The 24,894-nt window shown below is 35.6% G+C and overlaps 1 protein-coding gene across 2 annotated transcripts in view; it reads left to right on the top strand.

The window, feature by feature from the left end:
• Nucleotides 1–22,096, top strand: part of MAP3K7 (mitogen-activated protein kinase kinase kinase 7) — a 69,525-nt gene extending 47,429 nt beyond the window's left edge. For both annotated transcript variants that reach the window (XM_081251313.1, XM_081251314.1), the window contains 5 exons: nucleotides 1,882–1,946; nucleotides 11,164–11,269; nucleotides 15,482–15,543; nucleotides 16,236–16,351; nucleotides 18,892–22,096. In XM_081251313.1, coding sequence (XP_081107439.1) covers nucleotides 1,882–1,946; nucleotides 11,164–11,269; nucleotides 15,482–15,543; nucleotides 16,236–16,351; nucleotides 18,892–19,072 — 530 coding nt within the window. In that variant the 3' untranslated portion in view covers nucleotides 19,073–22,096. The remainder of the gene's footprint in view (nucleotides 1–1,881; nucleotides 1,947–11,163; nucleotides 11,270–15,481; nucleotides 15,544–16,235; nucleotides 16,352–18,891) is intronic.
• Nucleotides 22,097–24,894: the final 2,798 nt, after the last annotated feature.

Genomic DNA, 24,894 nt, shown 5'->3' with positions numbered 1-24,894 from the left:
ACTGAGCACACAGCCAGTAATTTTCATTTGCGATAATAGGAGCTTGATGGTTTTTACATTCATATTTCTAAATTATGACTTAAAACTTGATATTGGAGCAACAAGTATTTGTTGATTGCAGTCCTTTTTTGCTTTGTCTGAACTGTTTGCCAGATGGTTTCTGCCATGGTTATGCTAATGAAAATGCATTACCTAGTATTGCTTGCTTTGACTCATATTGTAGCTTGAAGATTTCTCATTCTAAGGCATTTGTTAACTGTCAGCTCTCCTTTACCCTACTTAAAAGCTTTTATTCCCCTTTCCTCCTTCCCTCACCTAGATTGGAGCTTGTTTTTGTTGTTATTGCAATGGTTATGTACTGATTTTTAGACACTGCTGGGTGGTTCCCCAGATTCACAAATGTTGCTAATCTGAAAAGAGAATTCCAGACAATTTTACAAGCCTGTCTCATCTAAGCTAATTTTAGAATGATTGTGTTGAATGAAATGTGCCTGAAATTGCTTATTAGTCATGGTGGTCGGGATCCTTTTTGTCCTCTGGAAACAGGGATAATTAAAAGTTCTCACAGAAATATCTTAATGTGCCTGATTCAGTAAATGTGCAGTTTGTTGTTTTGTCAAATTTAATTGAAAGTTGGAGCTTGGAATAAAATGAAACTCGAAATAAATTTGAGTTAAGATTATGCAAAGAATTCTAAAACATAGCTTTAAATAGAAAATAGTTATACTTTCAAGGTGGCTGTAAATTTGAGTTTTTCTGTTCACTATACGTATTATTGCATTAAACATTATTCTTCTGTTGTAAGGTCCTTTTAGTTTATGTACAAAATACTACGGTCACCTTGATGAAGATGCTCAATTATATTGCTGATTGGTTTAAAATAAGGTACTGAAGGTTATGGAAATACAAAATTTTAAGAATGAATTCTGTCTGCTAATCAGGCCACAACTATTAGAGTACAAGATCTGAGTGCTGCCCACTAGTTGAGAAATTACATAATACAGCTTTCAGAGTCAAAAGAATTTTAACTTTTTTGTCAGCTGTTTCTCATAATATTTTGGTGTTTCCTTTTAGACAGCTGATCTCTCATCTTAGAAGATACTGTATAAACAGCCCTATTCCCGTAAAAGTGCTGAGTGAAGCTGTTGTTTAATTCATTCCATTTTACTGAAGACTTACATTTGTAGAGTTCTTTCATAAACTGATTTTTAATTAAATTATTTTTAGCATAGAAGTTCCTGGAGCAGGATTAACACACTAGCCCATTTCAACAAGCTGTGTATTTGGGAATGGAATGAGAGTCATTCATCTCCACTAGGAAATTAAGAGTTGTTGTTCACAAATAATAAATTACTAGATTCTGACAGAGACTAATGGGATTAGGTAAGTGTGACTCAGTGTAATAAATGCAAGCCTAAGCATCCTTTCAGGCCCTGAATCAAACCAGGTCCTGCTGTTGGTTAAAGTCAGTCATGGCTTACAACCTGCTAGCTGTCTTGCTGTAGAAACTGTAACGTAAGGCCCTTGAAATAGATGCCGTCATCAGCCTCAGCCCCCAAGCATTCATCTGTTTAAACACATGACAGAAGATGGTAGAAGAGAATTCAGCAGCTCTTCGTGTAGTATGAGTGGTTATTGTATCAGGGCATACTTTGTTGTAGGCCAGCAATTTTTGAGTTAAAATACTATAGCTGTTTCTCTTCCTCTCCTTACATCTTTCTTTCACTTTTTTTTTTTTAGGCAATAAACTCACTTATTTTTCTCACAAACATTTTGTGTAGATCCAAGGAGCAACAGATTCCAACTTTCTCCTGTAGCAGTTAAACCGTTATTGTCTCTTCGAGTACATTTCAGTATTTTACTTCTTTTATTTTTTAAAAGGCAACGGGCAGCCAAGACGTAGATCCATCCAAGACTTGACTGTTACTGGAACAGAACCTGGTCAGGTAAGACTTAATATTTGAATTCTCTGTCTTTGAAGAATAGTAATGGGCAGAAATCAAGAATTAGCTATAATATATATATATACTCTGCAAAATTAGTTTTATGAGTTGACCTAAAATTATGATAGAGAAATTCATTATCACCAGAACTTAAATACTTAAGGGAAAAAAAGTATAGATGCCATTATTGATTTAACTTGAAGGAAAATTTGTGAAAATAGGTTGATTAATTCAGTAGTGCTCTGTGTATGTTATATGGTTTTTATATATGCTTTAATAAGGAAGTATTCAATTTTGTAATTTAACAATTTGTCATTAACATTGTCCTCTAAAATGAATCATTAGTATTATCTCCTTTTTACTAATGAGGGGAATAAATATTTCCCCAAAAGATATCACTCCTCTGGGATCACAGGCACTGACATACTTGGTGGACTCTTAACATCTTTTAATTTGTCATATCCCCTAGATTTATATTTTTGTGACACATCCTTAGGACAGTATTTACTAAGCAGATGGATAAACTCTAGAAAGTCTTCTATCCCAGTTGTTCAGGTTTTTATTCTTCATCTTTATATTTCTAGATATTCTTCTAAACGCCCCTTACCTCTTTGCAGATGACCCAGACAGTGCTATAATTTAAGCCATTTCTGACGAGTGCAGAGTTTTAACCAACCAAGTATATAAAAGTAGCAGTCATTGCTTTTTCTGTTACTCAGGTCAATAGACTTAACATATATAATTTATATCACATTCTTAAAATGAATTGAAAACTAATTATGAAGTTTTGTTGTTGCTTTCAGTTTTGCTGAAATAAATATATTTTAAGACTATAGCATGCATCTGAAGTAATAAAAATACCACATTGTGGTCCATATTCATGAAAAATTATAGGATTATATGTTACAAATAATGTGATTTAATTTTTGGTAAAGTGTATTAGTACTTTTCATCTAAAAGGTGTTTTATTATTTCAATTTTATAACATACTTGAAATTTTAGAGGTTCTTTGTAGTCATTAATAAAAATTTGAAAACCTTTTCTAGCCATCAGCTAACTTAACTAACAAAACCACTTGAGATATTTAAATGATAGATAGCCTTGATCTTCATTTATATCTGGAAATACTTTTTTTTCTTGCAATACCCATACACACACTCAAATACATATATGCACACATACGTACATATAATATATATACATAATACATATTAATTTATTATATATTTTATGATATTAAGTGACCTTAAATCTTGGTTTTATTTATTTAATAGCAGCTTTTTCAGTATATCTGCTTTCGTGAGATCCCAGAACTTTTGAAGGAAGTTTCCTACTTTCTCCCCCTCAAATACTTTAAGTATTAACCAGGGCATTTAGTAACAGATAGCTTGACATCTGGTATTTGCTTTGATTCCTTAGAGGCTTGATGAGCTCAGCCTTTTTAATGCTATTTACTGTTGCCATTGACATTCCAGTTATGAGAAACTCTAGCCAAGTATTCTCCCTTTGACTAGGAATGAGAGGCTTGCTCTAAGACAGTTCAGGAGCATCTGCCAGTGCCAGCGCTCTTCTCTGTATTCTGTATTAAAGGCACTGCTATATTTCAGGACTGACCTCACCAGACCAAGCCTTACTTATTTCCTCACAAACTCCGTATTACTTGAGACTTCGATCATTACCATTTTCATCTATAAAACACTGGAACTGAGGCAGACTTTGATTGTGGGACAGTCACCTGCATGAATTGTCATGGACTACTCCAAGAGATTCAGAGTGAGGGGGAGTTTGATATGGTGGTAAAACCTGTTCTAAAACAGGTGCTATGTAGCCATTGTCTAGCCAGTTTTTAAAATTGATCCGCTCTTTCAGAATTACTTAAGTATTACAAACTTAAAATGCCTAATATCCAGTTTGGGGTGAGAATGACAAATGGTAATCCTCATATACTATGAAAACGTTTTCCCCTGAAAGTGTTATGATAACTGACCATTAAATCTTTTTAATTACTGCTGACAATAACATTCATTATTTGAAGAAGAAAAGTATGCATAATCTGGATTTTCCAAATTGAAGTATAGTTCTTTTTAAAATCTGGCTAAGCAGTGATTAAACAGATGCATAGCAGGCTTTTTTTGTTTGTTTTGGCCATGGGAATTGATAAAGAACATAAAAGTCTTTGCCCAGTCAGTACAGTCACCAGAGGAAAAGAGAGAGCTTACTAGTGAGGTTTACTGCCACATCTCATAGGGAAAGTGACCTGATGAGAGTTTCTACTATGACTCTTGATTCGAGACTGATCTTAATAAAATCACTTAAACTTCTCATCTGTCAACTAAAATTAAATTGGTTGTTTTTAGACTGCCATTTCTATTGAGAGGAGGAATAGTGAATGTAGCAAGCTTCTTAATTAAAGGTGGTTGTGTAAGTATTCATGTAAAAGATTGCGTCCACACAACATACAACTCACTTTTAAATTAATTGATTGAGGTTTTTAATTCATTCAGGAAGCTCATTAAGCACATGTAATGGATTTGGCCTCCATTTGAGAGGATACTGAGAAAAAAGCTGCCCCTGATGTCCAGGAACTGATCTGATACTAAAGCCTTGGTGGTGTTAGAAGCTGGACATAAAGAATGTCTCAGAACACCAATAGACAGAGTGACTCTGAGACCATAATAAAATGAGACAAAACAAGACCATTTTACAGTGTTGTCTAAGCACAGACAAAAACAAGGCCACTGTGCCACCCACAAAATACAAACATTGCCCTCTCCCAGTGGATATGAGTGACTGATGCTTCTTTACCAGATGCAGCTTTACCCTGACTCTAGACTGCCCTCCCTGTAGAATTGCCACTGCTTGCTGACAGTAGCCAGTCTAGAGTGAACGCCTCTTTCTTTGGAGCCTCCTCAGAATCATTCAACAAAAGTCCAGATCCTCTAGTAAGCTCTTTCTAAAACCCTCTTATACCCCAAAGTGCCCCAGGGTGAGCACTTTGCTTTACTGCAACAAATACTAAACCCAACTAACTCCACTACCGGTGTGTTTGTGGTAGCCTTTGGCCAGGGTGCATTGACAGTACCAAAAAGGCCCAGTCTCCCAGGAGCTTATTTGGGCAGATCAGACTTATGCCCAGATCAAGTAGAGAACTTCAGCAGTAACAGCTGCCTTTTATTTATTGTGCACCCATTTCATGCCTTTAATGTCAGGCCTTTAATGTATATTATTTAAATCTTAACCCTATAAGTTTGGTACTTTTTATTTGCCCCATTTTGCAGATGGGTAAACTGAGGGTTAGAGAAACTTACCTAAGTCTTTACTTCCCTTACACTGGCCAGTAATTGCCATAACCAAGTTTTGAATCCAGATATGATTCCAAAAGCACACAAACTCTATACTCTATCACTGTGTCTTGCATATAAAACTGAATGCAGTGCAGGGTAAAGTAATCCTAGACCTCTTCAGTTTCAAGTGTTTTGGCTTCAGGTGGTCTGCATCATCATTAATTATTTAAATATTGTTTATTGATGATCATTTTTTGTTGTATTGTTGAGCAAGGCTAACCCACCTTGATAATAAATTTCTTCTTTTTTTTTTTAATTTACTTATTTATTTATTTTTGGCTGCATTGGGTCTTCGTTGCTGTGCGCGGGCTTTCTCAAAGTTGTAGTGAGTGGGCACTACTCTTCGTAGCGGTGCGCGGTCTTCTCATTGCAGGGGCTTCTCCTGTTGCAGAGCACCGGCTCTAGGCACGCGGGCTCAGTAGTTCTGGCTCGCGGACTCTAGAGTGCAGGCTCAGTAGTTGTGGTGCACAGGCTTCAGTAGTTGGGGCTCGCGGGCTCTAGAGTACAGACTCAGTAGTTGTGGCACACGGACTTAGTTGCTCCGCGGCACGTGGGATCTTCCCAGACCAGGGCTCGAATCCATGTCCCCTGCACTGGCAGGAGGATTCTTAACCACCACGCCACCAGGGATGTCCGATAATAAATTTCTACAGATGACTGCACAGATTTATTTTTTATAATACCTCTGGGTGAACCTTTCTGTGTTTCCCTAAAATTATACATTCTCATGTATGCCTGCATACCTGTTCTGGAATTGTATCCAATATGGATCTGTTTTCAAGATTTCTCTTGGAGAGTGCTGCAGTCAATGAAAATTTCAGCTGCAAGATAATGTGATTATGATTATTTAAAGAACCGGACATACTGATTTCTATCTGGACTTTAGAATCTACTTTTACTGGTCAGATATGTGGCTTTGGGCAAGTCCTTAATTTCCCTGAGCTTTAACAACCTTATCTGCCAGTGGGGACCATAACATCCACCCCCCAGGATTCTTATAACATGTGAAAGTACCAGACACACAATAGATGCTTAGTACATGTTTATATACCTGTCCCCCTTAGTGTGCCTCTCAAGGGTCTTACAGCTTATTCTCACTATAATGTATCACTATAGAGAAATAAAACAAAACTAGCACTTGGAAAGAAGTAAAATCCATTAGCGTTCTATTCTTGCTGTATCATAAGAGAAGCTTCTGTCAGGGATCATGGAAAGTATTTGCATTAAAGGCCTCATATCACATATCAAAAGCTGTATTATCATACATTGTTGTTATTTATTTAAGGAATATAATTTATCATACTACTTCTTTTGTCCATCCTCATTCTGCACCTCCTTTAGGGTAAATAATTTTCTGTTAAAGCTCTAAATCAGAAGCTTACATAATAGTCTTAAGTAATTCCTGGCTCATAGGATACCTTCCTATTGGAGAGTTTAAAGACAGTATAAGAAAAATACAATTCTAAAATTTCCCTTGTAATGAACTATGGTGAAGCCAGAATTAGATTGAGTCTGTAATTTTGGATTAGGAAGGATGTTTTTAATATACCCTGTCATGTATAGATTTAATTAATCTGATTATCATAATGAGGAAGTACCCTTGTAAATTCACATTACTTACTGATACCCATTTCTTTTTAATAGTTATGTTGTTCAGATGTACTTCACAGAAATATCATATAAATCAGTATTTAATCTCTGTGTTTTGTGCTTCTATAATTTTAGCAACTAAGATGATTTCTGAGGGTTTTAAATAGCTTTCAAATGTCAGTCTAAATAGTAAGTAACCCTGGCCATAGATTCTTGACTTACAAAAATAGTTTCCCAGTCTTTCAGGTGAGACATAAAAAACAAAGCTTTATTTTTGTTTGTAAATAACTTCCAATTCCTCTTTATAAATATAGAGATAAAGTTTTGGTCAAAGTCCAATTCTGGTTCATGTCTACTGATGGTAATTTGCCCTGCAGTTTAAATTTGGCTTAGTATTCTTTTGCTGCCTTAAATTGCTGTGTGGCATTTCTGTACTCTCATAACCACTTTCATAGCCAATCCTTGCGGTAAGTCAAGTATTTCTATATCTCTTAAACTTTTCAGTTTCTTTGAGAATAGAAAAAGTAATTGTAAATGTCTGGAAGGAAAGAGCAACCTAAATGAGTTTTAATAGTTTCAGAGCATTTATGGCCATCAGAATTTTATCAGTAACATTTTTTAAGTAGCTACTATAAAAATAAGACTTCTTTCCTACCAGGTTGCCCGCAGTTTCATATTTTTTAAAAATTATCAAATATTATCTGTTCTTATTTATGCTTTGTATTTTTCAGGTATTCAAAAAATAAAGTTATGGCTTATTTTTAAATATTTCTTTATTTTTTTTAAATGCAAACATGTTAGCGTATTATATTATTCATTGAGATACTCATTCCTTAAAATATAAAGACTTATTTAGTTAATTTATGGATTTAAATTTAACTCGTAGCCTTTCTTATAGCTTTAAAGAAAGACCAGTTTTGAGACTTGACCTAAAAATATGAGCATTATTTCTTAGTTTTATAGCTTATGGGAAATCCGAAGTAGAACAAACGAGTGTGCACATGAGGTACTAAGAGTTTCTTAGAACGCAAGAAATAAAGTAGCAAAGAATTCTCTTAGGAAAAGTTTAAGTTGAAGGAATATGATAATTCATACTAGGTCCAAGTAGGATCATTTGTTTTAATATCACAAATGTTCAGTGAGGTTTTTTTAGTATACAGAATTCATTCTTATATTTTGTAAAGCTAATTGTATGGTATCTTGTTTAATTTCTCATAACTGATACTGATTCTCACATGTCACAAATACTTATATTTAAATATTAACGTAAAATTAGGCTGACTGAAACCCTCTTCTACCATCACTCTGAAGAGAAATTGCTCTGTATTTACAATAGAAATCATAACTGTGGTCATGACAGTGTACTCCTATTAAATCCAGACTTAGCTTTCAGACAGATAAGGTTAAAGGACTCTGAAATAATGTCATATCTGTATTTGCTTTATGGAGATTAATAGCATTCTAAAAATAAGAGAGTTGTATATTTCATCACCAGTTCTCTGTGGTGTATGTTTTTATTCTTATTATATATCAGTGGTAAATAAGCCTAAGCACCAGTCTTACATCTGAGTTCCAAAAGCTTGTATTATCATTTTATTTAATGAGTATTTATTATTATGGTTATCTACTATATTATATGCTTTTTATTCATTGTATGGTGTATCCAGCAATCTCCTAAATCCTGGGGTAACCAGTATAAAAGTACTCATAATCTCTGCCCTTAGGAGATATTAATGCTTTTGAGGAATCACAGACTTTGACAGTAATATAAAGCATTTCAGGCTCAAGTCGAAGTTTATGTATGAACAGACTATAAATACACCCAAAAAGAAAAATACCTTTGTGACAGGGCTTAGTCACTGAAGATGTTTTATAAAAGAACTGTAATTTTGGACTAGGAAAGGAATTGTTAGGTGCTACAAGTCTACTTATATAGTCCCATCTTGTATTTACACCAACCTAATTATCTGCCATTTAATGAGCATTTTTTATCCGTTTTCAAAAGTGTTTCATGGGTGCTTGAAAAGAATGCATAGTCTCCATTTGTTAAGCATAGGGTTCATAAGTATGTTTAGATCAAGCTTGCTTTTTATGGAGGTCAGGTTTTGATGTGAGTATGTTTTGGTTTTTGGTCCCTTTTATATATCACAGAGGAGTATCAAAATATCAATATAGTTTATATATCACAGAGAAGTATCAAAATATGATGGTAAATATGTCCCTTTCTCCTTTATTGCTTTATCTGTTTTGAAGTTATGTATAGGCACAGCATTTACATTTTGAATTGTTACATTCTCAGTTGAACCACTTATCATTATATCTCTATCTCCAGTATTTTATTTTCCCTAAAAGACTCTCTCTGATATTAACATAGCTACATAACTTTATTTGGGGTAGGTTTTACCTGAGTACCTTTTTTTATTCTTTAACTTTCTGTTTTCTCTGTCTGTGAATTAGAAATGTCTCATGAACAGCATTTAATATAGCCTGATAATCTAATTTTTTAAATATCTTAACTAGAGAGTTTAATCCATTTACATTTATTATGGTTACTGATAAATTTGCTCCCTCTTATCTTCTTATTTCCCTTTTTTCTCCTCTCTCGCCTTTTTTTGAATTGAATAAATATATTTCTCATTCCATTATTTTTCTCTCCGGTTTGGGAGTTACATATTACTAGTTTTAGTAATTGCCTTTGAAATTTTAACACTCATGCCCAATGTAAAGTAAATATCTTTACCCTCATCCTGAACAGTATAAGGACTTTAAAATCTATTTTCTTCTTATGTATGCTATTGCTATTCAGATTTTAGTACCATCTTATCTATTTGAACGGTAATTCTATAAATTAGTCATTATTCCATTGTTTAATATTTTCAGTGTATAGATTCATCCTGTTGTTTACTAGTATTCCTGATTGTAACTTGGCCCTTCCATCAGGGAAAAATTTTTTTCCCCCTAACATATGTGCTTTAGAAATTCTTAGCGTTAGAGTCTATGGATGGTAAACTCAGTTTTTGTTCATCTGAGAATGTTATTTTGACCTCATTCTTCACATTTTTGTTTGACTTAACAATTCTAGGGTGACAGTTGTTTTCTTCCAGCAGTTTGAAGATACTCTACTTTCTTCCTTGTCTTCCTTGTTGCTTTTGAGGATCTAACTGGTATTCTTTTGTGGATAATCTTTTCTCTCTGGCTGCTTTTTTACTCTATTCTATTTGTCTTTGTTTTCTAGAATTTGACTATAGGATGCCCTGTGTTTTAACCCAGTAATATAGGTTTTCTCTTTTTTTTTCTGCTTGGGATTTGTTGTGGTTAGGATTTGTTATATCTTCCATCAAGCTGGGAAAGTTTTTATTGATTCACAGTGGATACATTTTCTCCCCTCTACCCAGAGCTACTACCCAAGACAGACAAATTTACTTGCTATTGCTTTTGTTTTGTTTTGTTAAAGTTAGTTAGTTAGTTAGTTAGTTATGGCTGCATTGGGTCTTCGTTGCTGCACACGGGCTTTCTCTAGTTGCAGCGAGCGGGGGCTACTCTTTGTTGCGGTGTGTGGGCTTCTCATTGCTGTGGCTTCTCTTGTTGTGGAGCACGGGCTCTAGGCACACCGGCTTCAGTAGTTGTGGCACACGGGCTCAGTATTTGTGGCTCTTGGGCTCTAGAGCGCAGGCTCAGTAATTGTGGTGCACGGGCTTAATTGCTCCACGGCATGTGTAGTCTTCCCAGACCAGGGCTCAAACCCGTGTCCCCTGCATTGGCAGGTGGATTCTTAACCACTGCGCCCCCAGGGAAGTCCTGCTATTGCTTTTGTACGGTAGGGTTTTTTCCCTAGTTTACTGAGAGTGAAGCCTTTCTTGGGTTTTGGCTTTAAGCAGGGGGTTCGCCAATCCTACTCACATCCAACAAAGACGCAAGACTTTATGCCTGTTTCTCTGAGTGCATCAGGCAATCAGAACAAAAGCTACAGACCATTGGGGTTCAGTTGAAATTCCCAGGGCTAGCAGCTTAAGCACTTGCTAGACTTTATTTCTGGTCTCAGAGCTTTTCCCTTACTTCCTTGCAAGCTTATCAGTTTTTTAAGAGGTATTTTATGTGAGTGCATATAAATTTTTTTAACATGTATATTTATCTAATATTCTTAGAGGATTTATTTGTTTTTTGCAAGTGTTTTGAGACCTCTTCTGATAGAAATGGAAGTCTCTCCTGTGTCTTAGAATGGAAATTATTGTTATTTTTGTTTTCATATCAAAATCACACTTTGTTCCTCCTGTCACTTCTTGCAGGTGAGCAGTAGGTCATCCAGTCCTAGCGTCAGAATGATCACTACCTCAGGACCAACCTCAGAAAAGCCAGCTCGCAGTCATCCATGGACCCCTGATGATTCCACAGGTAACCAGTTTATCCTCATTATACTTATAAAGTTGAATTTAGCATGTTTATGTTCATTTAATCATGTCATTACTCTAATGCTTACAAAGGCAGGCATTATTCAGTAGTTTAGATTTTCCTGTTAATAAGATCAAATATTTAGCAGTAAATTTTAAAATGCCTTTTTGAGTGCTAAGACAGAGACTACCTTCCCCATGTGTTTTTTCCCCCAGATACTAAACATGTATTTTGAAGATGGTTTGTTTGGGGACTTTTTTCAAATAGGAAGATATTCTATTCTTGATATTTCAGTCTGATTGTCCTATTACAATCCATCCTTCTCAATGATAGTAGTAAATTCTCATCTTTTGATAACTAAAATTAGAATGGTAAAATAATCATCTTCATCTCAGTCTTGTTTTAAAAATACAAGATATTATGTACCTTGGTAAGAAAAACATTTCTTACCATTGAGCTTTTGAATCATTTTTAACTGAGAGGGAGACCTCATTTCAGTTACGTAAATATTTTGTTAAATAGACTTTTTAAAAGCCTGGTAAGAGTTATTAAAACTCCCCAACATGAAAAACTAACTGGTCAAAATCAAAATATTAGTATTAAAACCTGCCTGTCTGAAGGTAGTAAGGGAATAGTTTCATTATGAGTAAGCAGGAAATTATGTGCCATAACAGAATTAACTTTTCTTTAGCATTAAGGGGATACCTTGATAAATACACAGCAATATACTTCTGTAAAAATTATTTATATGTTACTATGTCAGAGAAGGAAGATGATCTCTTAGATCTTGGAAAATTAAACAATTTGGGGTTTTATATAAGATCAATTATGTTATTAATTGTGGCAATTAAAGAGTCAGCTTTCTGTCTTTACAAACTAAAATTCTGCTTACAAGTATTTGTAGATCCTTGTCATGGTTTAGTCAATTTCATAATTTAATTTAAAAAATTAACTGGGTGGCTTTTCTCCGTGTCATGTAAGATAGAACTATGTTTAGCCTTGGGTGTACTCACTAGTTTTAGTAAGTTTAAATTCATTGGCGGCAAAAACTCCTAAGTTTCACCCTCAGCACAGCACAGCCTAGGATTATCCAGAACATTCACCACTACTCAGCACGTGTGCAGAATTTATCATGATGTACTTCTTCTCAGAGGTGGGCAGGGAAATGCTCTGGACAGATTTGATCATTAACATTCAGGTAGTGTCAGCTCTTTTTGGTTCCTACATCCTTCGGTGAGGGCATGCTCGCCCAGACACTACAGCATTTGGCGGGTCTCCTCACTTCAGCCTGGACTAATCTAGACACGCCAGTCAACGTGTGGCAGATAGTGAATTCATGAGGGAAAAATCAAAATTCTCCTAAGTCCCTCTCACTTAACTGCTGCATTTTGTTTCTTTTCTGGGACCTAAAATACCACAAAATAGCAATAGCTAGATATCATACATAGGTCCAAGTAGCAGTATCAACTGCATTTTGACTTTGCCTTGAAATATACTGCAAATGTGTGGTTATTGTTTTTAAATATTTTGAATACAATTTTAGAAGTTGAGAATCTGGTTTAAGTTTATAATTAATGAAGTTCAGCTTTGCACTGTTTCTAAGAAAAATATTGATAATCAAGCTAACAGAATAAATTGTAGGAAAGAGACATGTAAAACCTTTTTCTTTGAAGGCCCACTGACCCAGAAAAAAATTAGAAGTGCATACATAAGTTAAAACAACCTAATTAATTCGATTTTTTAATTTAAAAGGGCAGAGGTTTTTGTGCTTTTTCAGAGAAAAAGAGCACAATGATTTAATAATCATAACACATAAGTACTCTTGGGTTTCTACTTAGAATGTATTGGGGATAGAGAAAGACATACATACGCAAGAGCAGCTAGTGAAAGAGATGCCGAGGCCCAGTAGAGGGTCCCACAGTGGGCGGGGAACGGTGCACAGGGGGATCATTCACTCACGAGTTTGTCCTGTGCTTAGTACTTTGCAAAGATAGAAATATAAGACATGCCCCATTGCTTGCATTCTGATTACAGTTACAGTACTGACACATTAAAAATAAATTCATCATGCTGTATAACAAACTACTACACCGAATGTTGTAATAGTTATAAATAAGCATAATCCTGGCATAGTCTGTGACTTTTTTGTAAAATAGTGAGATTAGTCACTGTTGTTCTTTAGTCATAAAGCAGATAGGAGAAGAGAGCATTCCACATGAAGGGAGCACATAGAGAACATGAGATAGTTATAAGTACTGCGTTTAAGGGGCTAGAAAAGAGATTGCACCTAACTTAACCAAATCAGTGTGAATCTGGATATTTAGGAAAAGAGGTTAGATTTGATCAGCAATTAAAAAACAAACTTTTGTGGCATAGCCTTGCTATCTTGTAACCAGAAACTGAAAGCTAAATTTCAATTTAAGTGAGAAAGTAAAATCTCACGTCTTGGTTTCAGAGAACAGATGAAATTCAATAAAGGACCTTAAGTTTCCCACTCTCAAAGGGCTTTAAAATTGTTTGAGTAGCACAATCCTTGGACTTTTTTTTTCACCCCCAGAATACTGTGAAACACTGATATATTTAATTCTGAAATACATATTGGATATAGGGGACTGATTTAATAGGAAGGATATATCAGGTATCAAAGATTTAAGAAAGAGCGATAGGAGTGGAAATATTAAGTTGAAAAAACTCTTTCAAGACACTTAATGTTTCCAATAAGGTCAGGGGGAAGTCACTTGTAATCAGTTTAGTTTTGTGGAAAGCAGTGTTTGGTGGGAGCATTATTTGAAACTATTGCAAGGGGGTGGGGAGAGGTTTCGTCGGAGAAACAAATGTATTTCTTATTTAGCCATTTCAGAAAAACCTTTCTGTTAATATATAACTTTAGGGTAAAGGCTCTCTTAGGCAATCCTCTGTTATTCTTTCTTTAGTGCACTCCAGGATTTGATTAACATTACTTTTTTAATCTGAAATGTAAACTCGAGTATTTAAAATTGCCCTCCTTTTCCAATTCTTCGTTTAGTATCAATAACAATAATTTTAAAACAATAATAATAACCACCACCAGCACCATAGGCTAGCTAGCACTGCATGGTATTCCTTACATGCATTATCTCATTTGGTCTGATTTAGCTTCGCTTTTGGAGTTATTGGCAAGCACATTCTTAATGGCCTTTAAAAAAAAAACTGAAGCTAGAATATCCATCAGCAGTAAATTAGGAGGTTACTGAACCGTCAAACTGTCTTGGTTTCCTATTGCATTTGAGGCAGTACCTTGCTGTCGTCCTGACCTTGCCTGCCTTCATCCGCACCACTCTGTCAAGGAGTCGCTTATAGAAAAAGGGCTGAATGGCTCACTTGTTTAGCTCGCTTATTCTCTATTATAAACGATGGGAAAGCAGCTGCTTCTGAAATAGGAAAGTCCATATTACGTCGCAGTGATTCTTCCTGCTTCTGGAACTGTTGTACATAAATGTTAATATTGGGAAGCAACCATCCCATGCTTCTCTTGCAAGTTGTTATGGCAGTTTTACCTCTTTTGAAATATAAGCAAAACCTGTCTGTTCAAATAGTTTGATAAAATTGGCTGGTTGTTTGAATTAACCCTTTTAACTGTTTTTGGCATGATACTGAGTCACAGTTTCCATACTGTCAATGTGTGTAATATACTCCCGTCAATAACATCTCTCATTTTCTACAATGATTCTCATTGGGAGGAGTGGGATGGGCAGCTCATGTTAGAATCTATACCAATTGAAGGTGATCCACTGGAAGAGAAAGTGCCTCTTGCTTTCCCCCTTTCCCTGTGAAGGAACACTGATGTTGCCGGAGCTGACACAGCCTTAGAGTAAACTTAGCATGATCAAGGAAAGAAAGAATGTGGGATTTAATTAGGTAGAGTCAGTTACGACTGAATTTAAAATATAAAGGTCCCATATCACTGTTTTTGTTTTTAATTAAACAAGGGCTTACATGCTTTAATATATTGTATTCTATTCAACTTATAGCCAACTTAAATTGTAGGTGTGAGAGTATTCCAGTTATCTGTAATTGGATGTCCTCTGTTTACTTTTAGAATTCAAAAATTACCAGTAGCAATAACTTTTATTTTACTCTAAGAAAAACAATACCATTATCTCATGCATGCTTTCTTGTTTTTTGTTTCTAATTATTTGTAACAGAAAATAAATAAAATACATCCTTTAATTCCAGATACCAATGGATCAGATAATTCCATCCCAATGGCTTATCTTACACTGGATCACCAACTACAGGTAAAGGAGTACTTTCTCAGCAGAGTTTACTTTTTCCTTTTAGAGAAGTTTATCTTTAAAGCTGATGGTTGTGTTCCTCTCTGTTATTGTATATTCATTTATTTATGCTTTTAGTTGACCTCCTTAAACTTTTAAAAATCAAGCTGAAATAACTGATTCTCAGTTAAGTCAATCAAAATTAAAATTGCCAAAATCACTGTTCCTGTTCTAACAATCATCTTAAAATACTCATATCTTTGTTCAAGACTGCCAAGAATAGCATTTTGCTCTTTATTTTTAGTGCATTAAAATGTAAAAGCCATATAAGCTCATTTCTGCTTAATACTTTGGCATGTTCATGGTGACTGAAAATACAAGTAATGTACTTCATTGTCTCCTCATGCGTGTGACAACTATAAACATCTTTCAGTATAATAAAGTCTGGCAACCTGAAATGTAAAAACCAGGGGCCAAGAGTACTCTACTCGTGGTTCTCTGTAACAACAAGAAAGTGTTGAAGCAGCAAGTGTAAATTTAAGATCTGAGTTAACGCTGACAAAAGGGCACTGAGATTTTCTAGGCCTGGTTTAACACTTATTTTTAAAAGATCATTGCTTTAGTGCTATAAAAATATATCACAGTCTCTGTCTTAACTCTCAGCTAGATATTGAGTTTGATTTAATTATGTTTTAACATTCCTGATTTATTTTCAGCCTCTAGCACCATGCCCAAACTCCAAAGAATCTATGGCAGTGTTTGAACAGCATTGTAAAATGGCACAAGAATATATGAAAGTCCAAACAGAAATTGCATTGTTATTACAGAGAAAGTAAGTTATCTTTTATGAATAAGAACAAATCATTAGTATTTTGAATTTAAAATGTGTTAAGGTGCAATATTGTTTAAAGACATGAAAACTTAATAATTTTTAGAATTAATCACTAAGCATATTTCTAATGTGGAGATTTTCTCTATGTTTAAGTTTTAAGTACCCTTCGGCTAATTTTCCCTTCAAAACTCATCTCTTTTGACTATTTCTTATTATATTAGGAAAAATATAACTGAGGGAAATAAACTAGTGTTCATAACCATGTGTTTTATGTTCTCAGAATTTTAAAGTTAAAAGCTGTTTAGATTTATTGTTATAAAGATTATTGTTTCTTTGGACAAAGGTAAAATAATTTGGTTTACTAACGTTCAGTTGTGCTTTATCTTAGAAACATATATGTAGATATATTCTTGCCAGGTGTATGTTTAGGAGAGTAGAATTACTTATTAGAGGGCTTTATTTCATATCTATGAGTGTTTTTCTAAGGGAGCTTTGTACTTACACACATTTTTCTGGGAGATACAGAGACTGCTTTACTCCCCTTTTAAAGAAATACAGTCCCATTTCCATACTTCTCTATTTGAGATTCTTTAAAAAACAGTATTTCAGTTTTCTTAAACGTGACCTTCATGAAATAACCTATGAAGCTGATTTATGGTGGTAGGTAGTTTTTTTGCAGTTTACTAATACAGTGATGTAGAGGAATTCAACTTAATATTTTAAAGGCTAAATAGGAGATTAAATATTAGAGTCTGCAAACTGTAGGACTAATTATGGAACTCTGTGGCACTTTATGATAAGAAAAAAATGATTTCTTATGTCTCAATATGTATTTCTTATACTTAACCTATAATTTTTTCATACTTTAATCATTTGAAAGAGGAGTTCTATGCTAGAGAAAAACAAATGGTGAATTGTGGGCACTGTAAAAAATATGATGGTTTAATTGATTTTTAAATACTTTAAATAAGAAATGTTACTAGTAACATTTTGTTTGAGGACCTTTCATTACTTATTCAGTTATTTCCAGCAGCCTCACTTTAGGAGCTAATACATAATATCCCCCAAATAAAAGGCACTTAAAGAAGTTTATCAGGCTGGGGGCTTCCCTGGTGGTGCAGTGGTTGAGAGTCTGCCTGCCAGTGCAGGGGACGCGGGTTCGAGCCCTGGTCTGGGAAGATCCCACATGCCGCGGAGCAGCTAAGCCCGTGCGCCACAGCTACTGAGCCTGCGCGTCTGGAGCCTGTGCTCCGCAACAAGAGAAGGCCGCGACAGTGAGAGGCCCGCACACCGCGATGAAGAGTGGCCCCCGCTCGCCGCAACTAGAGAAAGCCCTCGCACAGAAACGGAAGACCCAACGCAGCCAAAAATAAATAAATAAATAAATTTTAAAAAAGAATCCGCATGCCAATGCAGGGGACACAGGTTCGAGCCCTGGTCTGGGAAGATCCCATATGCCACGGAACAACTAAGCCCGTGTGCCATAACTACTGAGCCTGCGCTCTAGAGCCCGCGAGCCACAACTACTGAGCCTGCATGCCACAACTACTGAAGCCTGCATGCCTAGAGCCCGTGCTCCACGACAAGAGAAGCCACTGCAATGAGAAGCCCACGCACAACAAAGAGCAGCCCCCACTAGCCACAACTAGAGAAAGCCCGCACGCAGCAACAAAGACCCAGTGCAGCCATAAATAAATACATAAATTTATTTATTTAAAAAAAAAACAAAAAAATTTATCAACCTGTAAAAGACTCTGGTTTTTCCCGAAAACGTTTGCAAGAGTAAGTGGTATTTTGTATTCTTCTCATTATTTTAAAATAGGAAGGAGATTTAGGTTGGATAACACCTATTTTAATTAGCTTGCAGACGTTTTGTTAGCTACCACTTTACACTGTAGTTAAATAGGATTGTGGTTTCAGAATATGAATACGAATACATGAGTATAAAAGTAGAATGTGAGGCTTCCCTGGCGCAGTGGTTGAGAGTCCGCCTGCCGTTGCAGGGGACACGGGTTCGTGCCCTGATCTGGGAAGATCCCACATGCCGCGGAGCGGCTGGGCCTGTGAGCCATGGCCGCTGAGCCTGCACGTCCGGAGCCTGTGCTCCGCAACGGGAGAGGCCACAACAGTGAGAGGCCCGCGTACCGCAAAAAAAAAAAAAAAAAAGTAGAATGTGAATGATTAAAACTTCAAGTGTTACTTTCAAGGATAGCTAGATAAAGCCCTTCCCAGCCTTTTTTTCTTCCTTCCTACACAAAAGGGATACCAGATGAAATTTTCTGCCACTTTTATTATACCATTTTATCTGTTTTCACTACTTATCTAATTACAGTTGCTTATTAAAAGGATTATGGTATTTGTATGGTTACTCCAGAAGAACGGATGATAGTTTCCATTCCAGCCCATAATTATATTTGAATAGTGTACCTAAGATGCATAATGATAGACCCAGAAAGAAGTTCTAATTAATTGAGCTTCCATCATCAGCTATTAAGGTATGAATATTTCCATCCTGTGTAATATGTGGTATTTGTTTTTAGGCAAGAACTAGTTGCAGAACTGGACCAGGATGAAAAGGACCAGCAAAATACATCTCGTCTGGTACAGGAACATAAAAAGCTTTTAGATGAAAACAAAAGCCTTTCTACTTACTATCAGCAGTGCAAAAAACAACTAGAGGTCATCAGGAGTCAGCAGCAAAAACGACAAGGCACTTCATGATTCTCTGGGACCGTTAAATTTTAAAATATGCAAAGAAAGACTTTTTTTTAAAGGAAAGAAAAACCCTTATAATGACAATTCATGAGTGTTAGCTTTTTGGCGTGTTCTGAATGCCAGCTGCCTATATTTGCTGCATTTGTTTCATCGTTTATTTTCCTTTTCTCATGGTGGACATGCAATTCAACTGTCTCCTCATATAACATGGGGGCATCTGTACTTGAATAAGCAGCAGTTCTCAACTTCAAAACAGATGCAGTAAACCGTGGCTGTATATGCATGCTCGTTGTGTGAAGGCTAGCCTAACAAAAGGGGTATCAAACTAGCTGCTATGAGCAATCATCGTCTTTTTTTCGAGGTGGAACCTCAAGAATGATTTTGTTCTTGTATCTCATCTCAAAAAACCAATAATTTTTTTTTCCAAAAAATGGTATATACCAAGATAAAGACAGGGTATTATAAATCTAGAATAATTGGTGGTACATTTTAGAAATACAGAACCTTTAGGGATAGTTGAGAGTGAGGACTTTGATGCCAGCCTCCTTGGATCAGTACTGAACTTTATCCATGAAATATTTAAAGGTAAGTGGCGGCTGCTGTATTTAATAAAAGCATATTTCATTAGACTAAACTTTGTCTATGATACATTGAACAAAATGGAACCCTTTTTTTTTAAAGGTATAAAGATTTTTAATTCTGTGATTGCGTGGATGTGTGCTGAAACTGTAAAGCTTTTATGACTCTAATATTAATATCCCTCAAATGAAATTAAAAGGTAAATGAACATGATCATGAACATGATCAGCTTAAATGATCATTCCTTCCTGCAATGATTATTGGATTGTTCTACTGTATATTTGAAAAACTGAAGAGAAATCATGGAAAATGGAAATAATTGCTCCAGCCAAAAGGCTTGGGCCTAGATTTCTTTTACAATACCAAATGAGCAAAAAAACTGGCAAATCAGGACAAGTTAATGAGGAAGTTAAAGGAGTAAATCTAAATTCATCAAGTATCCTATTATCGATACTGAAATGATTGATTTTCCTTGCAGGCCCCCCCTAGATGCCTGCTGCCTTTGAACACTTTTAAAGGAATTTCACTTATAAATAGAAAATTTATATTGTTAACAGTAACTTTGCTACCAACTTTGAAAATAAAAGTAATAATAAAACTTCATTGAAATAATAAACTATATAAGCTCTATTTTTTCAGTTGGTATTAAAATTAATTACATTTTGATACCAGTACAAGGTGTCTTTTAAGTAGGGATGTCATCGACCTCATTTTTATAGCATTAATGTTTTATGAAGAGAAAATTTAAAATGAAAGCATAATTGCTGTGATTATTAGAATTATATCGTGATTGTATTGTAGTTTTGCTCTATTTCAGATAAGCAAGTTGATATAAGAATTTATCAAAACTATTCTTAAAAATACTAAAGCAGGTAACTTTTTCTTCCATTATTTTTTCTTCTTCCCACTGAGTTTTATAATGTATTCCTTGTGTATACAAGCAATAAAGGTAAAGGACAGTTTGTACTAAAGTGTGTCATTTTTAGCTTCTTCAGAATCTATTATTAAAAAGTTTCTGGTAAATATCAACCATCACTTCATTTAAATAAAAGGAGATTTTCATTCCCAAGTAATTTAATTACCTAGCTGAAAGTGATATTAGGCTTAATGTATTAATAGTAAAATAAAATTGGCACAGAAAATAACTCTAAGGAAAAGCTTCACTCTTCCATAGTATTGCTGCTTGTCTGTACATCTGTCACTCCACCAAAAGGGACCTAGTCAGTGTTTAGAGACTTTTCTAATTATCCCAGAGCATGAGGTAGCCAAGGGTGGATGCTAAGGCTGAACTTTTCCATTAGGATTTAGCATTTTAGATTTCAGATTTTATTTCTAGTCACGAACGTGTTTTTGCTCTACACTACACACTTAAAGGGAAAGTTTATTCTTGTTATTACGACATGCAGTCACTTCATTAAAATATCCCAAATAAGTAGATGGAAGAAAATAGTAGTTTTAAGTCATGATGCCAAATGCAAAAAAGGCTGTTGAACACTTGCTCGTTTGTTTACAGCATGTTCCTGGGGATTTTCAGTACTGTAGCCGTCCCGTACACTGAGTGCAATTCAGCCTTACTTGGTTTTTAAGTACTTGCCAAGCTCATATTTTTTTAAGTCCTTATTATCCTTGATGATGGGAGAAAAGGATAGCAGGGATGATTAAAATCCACAGCCAGTTTCATCAATGTTCTCACCCATCAGCCCTTCAAACAGAGGTGTTAACAAGGAGCCAAATCCGGTCTTACATTTATTCTAACCCTCGTTTTGGGGGGTGGAACTAGCAAACAGACAAACAAGTATCTAAGAGGCCCCAATCTGAAAAATTCACAAACAATCCTTGAATAAGCCCTAATTACATTTTATTTTTACCTCCAGGGAAGGAAAACAAAGCTTTTATCTAACTTACAGGGAAATACTCCTCAGCAGTAAAAATAGCTTTTTTGAGTCAAATAAAAATCAGTTAATAATATTTCTTATAGCAACATAGCATATTGAAGAGGTCTGTTTAAAAGTTGTTTACAAATGTTTGACCATTTTTGGTGAAGTATTTTAGAGCATCAAATGTCTTTTTTTTTCCTGCAAGTTTCTTTTCTGTTCCTAGTTTCAGCTCCTGCCTGTAGCCAGATCACAGGCCTTCCCTGTGAAACTCTTGTTTCTTTATGTAAGTGTGTGTGGTTTTCAGTGGTCAGCTCCTCTCTTCAAATGGTAGGAAGTTCTACTTCTGTCATTCAGAACATGTTATGTAAAATGATGTGATGCAGAAATCCTTGTGCATACTGTATAATTGAAGGAAGCTTCTTAGATTTATTTTTGTTTGTAATAAAATTCAGATTGTTACTCTAAACTTGGTCATAAAAATGGTAAATGATTTATATCAGCAAATGAGCTGTGGGGTGTTCTGCTCAAGCAGCATGTTTACATTATACAAAATCGAATAAAAACTGAAAAGTCAGTAATCGTAATACTCAGTGCTGTTGTAACATAATCATGATTTTTGAGAGGCTGGGTGATTGGCCACTTAATACATCATTTCCTCCAATTCTAATTTTTGGTTAAATGGATTCTCTTCACAGCTTCAATGAATCCTGATTTGTATAAAGTATAACACGGTGTACATCACTACACTTCTGCTCATTAGAAACCTGATTTCTTGTAGTCTATCTAAATTACATTAAGTATTTCGTTTCTTTATCAACCTACTAGCCCTCTAACCTACACATCTGTGCACACACACATTCTTATAAACTCTGCCTTCACTTTAGTAAATATACCTGCTTATTCACTCATTCCTCAACAAATATTTACTGGGCACCTGTGATGAGCCAAGCTGCTGTGGCTAATGCCAAGTGACATGTCCATTTCAGTCACATGGTAGTTAGATGGTGTTCCCATTTCACAGGTGGGAAAATAGGCTTCTAAAGGTTAAGACTTGTGCCTGAGTCTGCTTTTCCATCATCATCTGATTTCAGAATTACATGCCTAGAGACTCAGCAGCCACTATCAGCCCACGTGAAGGAAAATGGAATGGCAAACAAAGGAAGGGGAACGTGAGGTAACTTTAAACTTGCAGGCACAGGGACTTTGTGACCACTTTTAAACCCAACATTGAGACCCATATTTGTCTTTTAAAGCCAAGTCTGTGTTTTAAGCCACTTGGCTGTGCTGTAACTTAAAATGCTCACTAAGTCCCGAGGTGCTTCAGCTCTTTCACTCACTTATTGGATGGGTGGGGTTATCTCCAGTCTTCCACCCCACCCTGCACCCACCCACACACCTGAAGGACGCGCTGCAAATGGAAATACAGGTCGTGGGGCTGTGCGGCTTGGTCTTTAGACTCGTTTTCCACTCTATAGGAAAGTGAGACTTAGCCCAGGTTTTTTTGTTTTTGGTTTGTTTTTGGTTTGTTTTTTGCCCCTTTTGCGGGTGTGGGGGTCTTACTAAAGAATAATTGGGGTGTAATTTTTATACGGTAAACTGCATCCATCTAAAGCGTGCAATTTATTGAGTTTGACATATTGTATACACTTGTAAAACCACCCAGCAGCCAACATCCTGATCATTTCCATCACCTCCAGAAGTTCTCTCATCTCTTGCCATCTATCCCTCCCTTCACTCCAAGCCCCAGACACTGGTCTGCTCTCTAACAATATAATATAGTTCTCATTTTCTAGAATTTTACATAAATGACACAATATGTCCTTTTTTTAAGCTTTTTTCTCCTCTCGAAGAGTTAACTCCTTTGAGAGGTTTTGTTTTTTTTTAAAGAATTTTTTGATGTGGGCCATTTTTAAAGTCTTTATTGAATTTGTTATAATATTGACTCGGTTTTATGTTCTTGGTTTCTTGGCCACGAGGCATGAAGGATCTTAGCTCCCTGACCGGGGATCAAACCCGCACCCCCTGCATTGGAAGGTGAAGAAGTTTTAACCACAGGACTGCTAGGGAAGTCCCAGGAATTTTTAATTAGACCATTTTTAGTGATGCTTGAAAACCTTTCAGTATCAGTTTTTGAGGGCAAATGTAGGTTTTAGAGGGCTGTAGGTATGTCCAGTATGGCCTGCTTGATTGTGCAATGTTACCATCTTCTGAAACATTTAAGATCACTTTATATTTATTTTCTTACAGAACCTTAATTCTTCACTCACAAAATCCCTTGCATTTGTTTGTTAAAGTAAGTATATTTGTATATGTATTGCTTCAGGTGTTAGAAATGTGAATGGACATGGCAAGTAACATTAGTAAGTACTTGGTGGTTTTCAGCAAATATGCTTCATAAATGTAATTTTTTTTAAGTTTTCTCCTTTTTTTTTTTAGGTTGTAGCTGCTTTTTGCTTGCTAAAAAAGGGAAAGATTAGGTTGATTATACCACAAAACAATACGCAGAAAAATATTTTAAATACCAATGAAAACAATCTTCTTTAAAAAGTATTTGTCATGGTATCTCGTTCAGGTGCCTACCAGTGGTCCTACCTGGTATAGTGGTGCCCACAGAAGTAAGTAAGAGTGCATTGGCAGAGTGTGTACTGCTTACCACCGGGACCTGCACTCCTTTTCCATCAGTGGCTAATCACTGCTCTCAGTGTATCTTAGGCCCCTGCCACAAGGTCCCACTAAAACTTAAAACTGCTGTTTAAATGACCTGCCCTTGATGTCAGTTTTTTCAGTGAAACTGTTCTGATAAACAAATGGTTATTTAACTTTATCTGAGTTTCATGGTACTTTTACATTTCCAAGTAGTGAAATGCATTCTTTATTCAGTCATTTAATGGTTAGTGATATCTTATCAATGCCATATGGCAGCAGGATAATTGCTTTGAAAGCACCAGAAATTATTGAACAAATGCTGAATATTTATCTTCTGAACAGCAAAAGTAATTCACAAAATGAAATTACCTTTCAGCCTTATTGCTTGGGTCTCTCTGTGGATACCTGCCTCTTCTTTAGTTATTGCAGGAATGACGATATTAGTCATTGATTGATACATTTACTAAATTCAAATTAGAGACTAAAGAAACCTGAAAATGTGTGCAACTTTTTCTGTGGTTGAAGGAAAAACGGTGATACTTCTTCCTCAGACACTCTAGAACCCTTCTGACTTTTAATCAGTTTCCTACAAAGATACTTAACTAAATATACATCTAAAATGTGATGAGCATGACAAAAGAACAGAGAAAAAACTAGAGAGGTACCTCAGTTTTAAAGCTACTTCAGCTTATTCTCACATTTACAAGGCATCAGATGAGTCTCTTT

The sequence above is a fragment of the Mesoplodon bidens genome (genome assembly GCF_964165515.1).
Source record: "Mesoplodon bidens genome assembly, chromosome: 12".
NCBI lineage: Eukaryota > Metazoa > Chordata > Mammalia > Artiodactyla > Ziphiidae > Mesoplodon > Mesoplodon bidens.
Note: the sequence above shows the minus strand (reverse complement) of the source record. Positions and strands in the feature narration are given on the sequence as shown.